The following is a 6,396-nucleotide window of genomic DNA, read 5'->3' on the forward strand; positions in this document are numbered from 1 at the left end:
TGATATCCCCAGAGGCTTGTGGTGGTTGGTAGGTGTCAGCAGCCCTCCCGAAAAGGACGGCTTATTTGAAGAATAAATAACTGAATTGGAAGTTAGCACATCTCTCAAATGTTATTGTGTGAATCAAAGCAGGTGGACTGCTGCAGCAGCAACGGGATATTTATGTAATATGAGTGTTATTGAGAATGTTAGTATCTTTGCACATCATTATTAATCATACTTTTTTAAAGAGATTCTCCCACAATAGAACCTGTGCCCTTTTAGAGACTTTGTAAGGTCTCTATACTTTGATAAATCATCTTTCATTGTCATTTTATTTACTTTTAAAATTTTATTATGTTACCTAGTTAATATTTCCTATCAGATTCACCCTTAAGTAAAAAAATAAGTCTCTGTATGTACCTATGGGGTAGTATGGTCCATTTCCTGGAGATGTGAAGCTGTGCAAAATGATGCTCGTACATATAGGAGAGCTTTTTTGTATTACAGAATACTCACGATTACTTCACCAAAATGACAGTAATATATCTACTCAGTTGTGCAGGTTTAGGAAACTGAGTTTTCACAGTCATGTCAGTAAAACTATTTCATGCTGTATAGTTTTATCTGCAGAGAGTTAGCAAGTTTTAAACTATAGCAGAAATATGTAATGCTGTTAAGATTCATGTTCCTAATTCTTCAAAACACTTGCAAAGCCTTACATACATTAATTTAAGAGACTACTAATTGCACGTACATTTATGAGTGTGTGCATGCTTACGTTGCAAGATTGGAGCTTACTCTACCTTTGCAAGAAACCTTTGTCAAAGGAAGATAGTTGCTAAATATTTTTGTGCACTTCCGATTCATGCACGAAAAGGATGTTGATAAGGCTCTGTTTATCTCTCTCAGTACCGCTTACAGTGTTTTCCATTTAAATGGGAGATTCTGAGCAGTAATTTTATTTAATTTGTGTGTCTGTCTCACTTTTGTTTTGTAGGAGATTTACGTGACTCTGCATTATCTGTGTTGAACTCACCTAGGTAAAGTAGTACTGGCCAGTTCCCGTGTATGATTAATATATGTAACATAACGTTGTACAAAAACTGCAAACAAAACCTAGTATAACTTTGTACAGTAATTTAAAGTGGGTTTTTTTTCGATGTTTTCCTGCACAAGACTTTTGCCTTTCTCTCCTAACTTCCTTATAGGATTTAAAAAGAAAATGTTCTCTTAATAGAAGTCTTGTTCGGAGGCATCAGATTCTTCCTGGAATGCTGCCATGCAGTAAATTCTCATTCGACCACAAACTCTGCAGCTGCACTCTAGAGTTTCTCCACAAGGAACTTCAATTCTGCGAGGAAGTCCTAAGCTAAAACCAAAACCGTAAACCAAAAGCCCTCCTCCAAATATAAACAGTTTCTGCCACAACTGGGAATAATATTATCTAATGAAAAAATATTTGGCAAGTTCGCGTGGTGTGTCTGAAATCCAGTATACTATCTTCCCTTGCTTAGCTGCTGCTTCCTCTTTAGCCGTCTTTTCTGCCACTCCCCAACCCCACACTTCAGTCATGAAGTCCTTCCCCCACTTTTAAAACTGTTCCTTTCTCTTGTTTACCAGAAGTAAAAATCAATAGCAGTTATAGCATCCTCGGGCCTTTTGGGAAAGAATGAAGTAAAGTAAATCCAAGTTTGCTGCCGCTTCATGTATTAATTTACATTTAGTTCTTAACTACCAATACGCTGATATAATGCTAATGCTATAACTCCTCAAAGCTTTAATATAATAGTCATATATAATATGATGATGATTATTATGTTAATAAAATTGATTTCCCTTCTTGTAAGCAGCAAAAAAAAAAATTGCTAGTAACTTTCTTGCTGGAATGTAGCATCATCTGCTCCATTTGTGAAGTCTTTTATAACTTCTAGTAGTAAGAAGGATGCTTGAAATCTATAGTCTTAGAAACTCCTGAAACCTTTATTATAACACTGGTTTTATATATCTCAAGTTCACTGTGCAATGTATTCTCTTAGAGCTGAAGCTACATGCAGCAGCAATAAATTTCCTGAACTTCATGTTCTTTGTTTTTACATCTGCCATGCTGTTACCCTGAATAAATCTGTGACTTGTAATGAACTGATGCGTACAGCTAGAAGCAGCAGGTTTTCAGAAGGGACCTTTGTATGACTTCACAGGCTTATTCTGATTTTTGTGATTTTAATTTTCTCAAACAGCTGATCTATTTTGAAGTAATCTAATGCATAAATATTCATTTAGTGTTGAAGGTGATGCTATCAAAGTTAGTGTAAGGGTACGTCCCCCTTCAGAGGGAACTGCGTTTACTGATGGAGATCAAGGCTTGTGTTTATCTGTCCTGTCATCAAATACCATCCGTCTACATTCAAAGCCTGAGCCGAAGATCTTCACTTTTGACTATGTTGCAAATATGGAAACAACACAGGTAATAACTTCAAGAATCTCCTAACAATATTGGGTTTTTTCCCCAAAATTTTGACAATCACTACACTAGACTTTTCTAAAGATGTAATGCCTTAGGTCTTATCTTTTGCGGTGGTCAGACTGATAATACGTAGTTATAGTACAGAAATGTTGCACTAAATTCTGCTCCCTAATAGTTTTAATGTATTTTTTTAACTGTTAATTTCTTTAATTAAAGTTTAGTTAAAGTTTGCATTAAAATTGAAGCTTCTATTTGCAAATGTTACAGTAACGCTATAGAGAGAAAAGAAACCCCTCTCTTGAGACAAACATGAAAAGAGCTGGCAGTCAGTAGCTGATATTAAAGATGTGATTTTTAGAATATAAACTCAGAACTTCCTAATATATTAGTTATATTTCCTTCTTGTACATTTGGCTTTTAAACAGATGTGTCGTTCATCTGGGACAGGTAATGCTGGAAGGAAAATACTTCAATTTGATTATTTAAGACTTCAATTCCATTGAACTTCTGTCTTGAAAAACACAAAACCCTACTCACTGTAGGCTGTTATTTGGAGCTAGGCTCTTTTTGCAGGTCTAAGAAATACGTGAAAATAGATGAAGCTAACAAGTCGTGCAGATTTGTTGAATATGCCATCGTGCGGTGGCGAACGTTGAAACTTAACTAGGTTTGATGAGTGTCATAGGTTCAGTGTTGACCTACTGATGGTATAAACCATGTAACGTCATCAAAACGCTGGACCAAAATTTGAAAGCTGTTGAAAGATGCTGAGTTTTATTCTTTTTCTTTCGGTCATCAACAAGGAATGAAATATTTTCAGAGGGAGTGACTTATGTCAGAAAGTCTTAGGATGTATTGTTTTGCTGTGAGAACTCCAGGGGTCTCACTTCAAGGAGTGCAGCCGTTTTGTACTTTGTAAAGTTATGGCATAAGAAAACACTGATAAAAGAGATGCTTAAATGACTGTGCCAAGTGTCTTCTCTTTCTCTTGTCCCCAGGAGTCAGTGTTCTCAACTGTGGCCAAAAATATTGTTGAATCTTGTATGAATGGCTACAATGGAACCATCTTTGCATAGTAAGTCGTTTAATGGTATTTCATAGCAGTCGCAGTGTTTGAGGAGATTGCATTAATGCGCAGTTGTGGTTTTAAGTGCCAGAGCCTGCTTAATGTTACAGAAAACCTTGAAAGTGCTTCCTTAGTGCAGCACAACATAGAGAATGTTCCTGCAGTATTGAGGTGTGCTGCTTATTCCTCTTGCAGACCAACCTATTTGTGGGTGTTACGCTTCTAATACTTAAGGCCAACAGTGTGCATTGTAAACACATTTCAATTTTACTATTGTTTGTCTAAAAACTAGAAGTTTTATTGTGCTCTTAAAGCAAAAGCTATTTGTTTTCACTATGTCCATAGTAAAATGGAATTAAAATTGCTTTAACTTGATATTTGGCCAGCTCCACTCTTTAGTGAGTCTTAGCTGCCTGTGAGAAAACTCATGAAGGATAATTTTAACTGTCAAAATATTTTCAAGGTAGAAATATATCCATGAATATCACATTAACTCTCAATATTTTTTCAATTTTGAAAACTAAGTAAGCACTTTGGTCAAAAATGCTAATTTGGAGGACTGATCTAATCAAAACGTTGCTGCCTAGCACAGCATGTGCAAAACTGTGAAGTCTACTTTGTTACAGTATACAAACATGGAAAAATAAAGTGAAATTGCCCTGAAGTTTTCTAGCATGGTTAATAACTATGGTTAAAATAAAAGATTATTCAACTTAAAGGTATTTTTCTCATTTTGTGTTTATGTGCACTACTGAGTGACATAAAAGCTAAAAGATTGATCCAAAAATTAGTTTAATGTATATATTCGAAAGCTTTCATTTTAATGCCAAGTTCCATTATTTTCCTTTCCAACAGAAATAAGGGAGAAAATGGGGAGGGAGAGAGGAGAAGAGAAAAGATGATTTACCTAACAATTTCATGGTCAAACTTGCTCTTCTATTTTTGTACCTTTTTAGCTGATTTCTCAGCTTGTGTCTGTCTCTTTTTATCTTCAGTTCAGGAGACTATTTTTTCATTTTAAGCTGTGAGTTCTCCTTAAACCATGCAGATCAATGAAAAATTCAGAGCTAAAATAAAACTTTGTCTGACTTCTTTTTTTGTTTGTTTTGATAGTGGCCAGACTGGATCAGGAAAAACCTTTACTATGATGGGTAAGTGGATGAGAGAGCTTAATTTTTCAGTGGTTTCTTAATATTTTTTTTGTCTTTAATTGAAAAGTTGTCCTGCCTCAACACCAGTGATGATTTAGATTTTTGTCTTCCTGTAGATAACTTTAAGGTTTAAGAAACGATGTAGTGTTCAGTGCAGTTGTTCTTGCATTATATCAAAAGAGTGAAGTGTAGATACTCTCATCTGTCTTTTTGAAGATTTAGATTTTTTTGTTTGTTTCTGTTTTTAACAGGACAGAAGCTTTTCAATTAAATCAAACACTTTTAGTAAATTTTCTCAAAAATTAGTATTTTACTGGTTTCCCTCTTTGGCTGATATCCCTTGTATGTGTAGAAAAATATTCTAGTATGCAAGAGTCTTCCATATTAAAATACTGTGAGGTTTTCAAAAGAACTGCTTCCTACCCAGCTAGGAATTTAAGGCCTCTCTGTATGTGAAGGGATCCCCCTGTAATCTTGTTCTTCCTACAGTGGTGATTTCAATGCATTAAAATGTATGTGACATTAGAAAATTACTGAAATAACCAAAACCAGTTTGGATGACGTGTTTTCAAGTCCTACATAGAAATTAACTAAACATGGGGATGAATCTACCCCATGCTTCTGGTTCCTCAAATCAGCGTTGAAGTAGCTGTACTCATGTACCTGCACATCTGTACATGTCTTCTGTGGAAGTCCAAGTGGTTTTTACTATTTTAGACTTTGGTAACCTATGGACAGGTGAAACAAACTTTCACAGGCATCATTTAGACTACATAAAAATCTGATTATGGAACATTATCTTAGATCTTGAAAGTTTGCATGTCTTCTGTGGTTTTGCCATAAACTGACTAAAACCTGGTTGCTGAAGTCTCATGTAATGACATCGTGAAAAGATCAACCATTATTCTTGAGTAGTACTAATTTTTTTATTTTTTTTCATTAAAAATTTCTTTAGGACCATCTGATTCTGATAATTTCACTCACAGTCTGAGAGGTGTAATTCCACGGAGCTTTGAATACTTATTTTTCCTAATTGAACGTGAAAAAGAAAAGGTACCTTTATTCTATACTTATTATTGCAGTGAAAGTAATGCGTCTCATTAAAGATCAGCTAAGGCTGTTTGGTAAGCCCAGTGTGTAGCAGTTAAGTTTCCAGGATTATTGGTGTCTTGTGTCAAATTTATTAATGAGAAATACTTGTCTAGTACTCTACCAAATTATAGTATACTTTCTTCAGACACAAGCGTGCTTATGTTTTGAGTCTAAAACATGCATCTAAGTTTCTGGGTGTCGGTTGTCATCTGGGCATCAGGAATGTATAGTATGCAGAATATATATGCAGACTAGTAGCTTTAGATATGCACAGAAAGATACTTGCTGCCATACAGTGCCAGACTTAATAAAAGCAATCTGTTTATAGTGTAAATTACTGTGTTTTTCAGGCTGGCAGTGGAAAGAGTTTTCTCTGCAAATGCTCATTTATTGAAATCTACAACGAACAGATATTTGACTTGTTAGATTCTGCTTCAGCTGGACTCTTTCTCAGAGAACACATCAAGAAGGGAGTCTTTGTTGATGGTGCTGTTGAACAGGTGCTGTCATCTGCTGCTGAAGCGTACCAGGTATTTTTGTCACTTTTTAAATGTTTGGACTATTTATCTTGATGTTTATTTGGTAAATATTCCTCTGTGATTAAAGCACTTTTTTTTGCACAGTGTCTGTGACACTCTCTT

The 6,396-nt window shown here is 35.2% G+C and overlaps 1 protein-coding gene across 1 annotated transcript in view; it reads left to right on the forward strand.

Annotated features, from left to right (window-relative positions):
- Nucleotides 1-985: 985 nt before the first annotated feature.
- KIF15 (kinesin family member 15) overlaps nt 986-6,396 on the forward strand; it is a gene marked incomplete at its 3' end in the record, with an annotated part of 33,493 nt that continues 28,082 nt past the window's right edge. The window contains exons 1-6 of the mRNA XM_010184386.1: nt 986-1,022; nt 2,263-2,446; nt 3,445-3,521; nt 4,626-4,663; nt 5,619-5,716; nt 6,106-6,285. Of these exons, the coding sequence (XP_010182688.1) occupies nt 2,432-2,446; nt 3,445-3,521; nt 4,626-4,663; nt 5,619-5,716; nt 6,106-6,285 (408 nt within the window). The remainder of the gene's footprint in view (nt 1,023-2,262; nt 2,447-3,444; nt 3,522-4,625; nt 4,664-5,618; nt 5,717-6,105; nt 6,286-6,396) is intronic.

The sequence above is a fragment of the Mesitornis unicolor genome, unplaced genomic scaffold (genome assembly GCF_000695765.1).
Source record: "Mesitornis unicolor isolate BGI_N332 unplaced genomic scaffold, ASM69576v1 scaffold40075, whole genome shotgun sequence".
Taxonomy (NCBI): Eukaryota; Metazoa; Chordata; class Aves; order Mesitornithiformes; family Mesitornithidae; genus Mesitornis; species Mesitornis unicolor.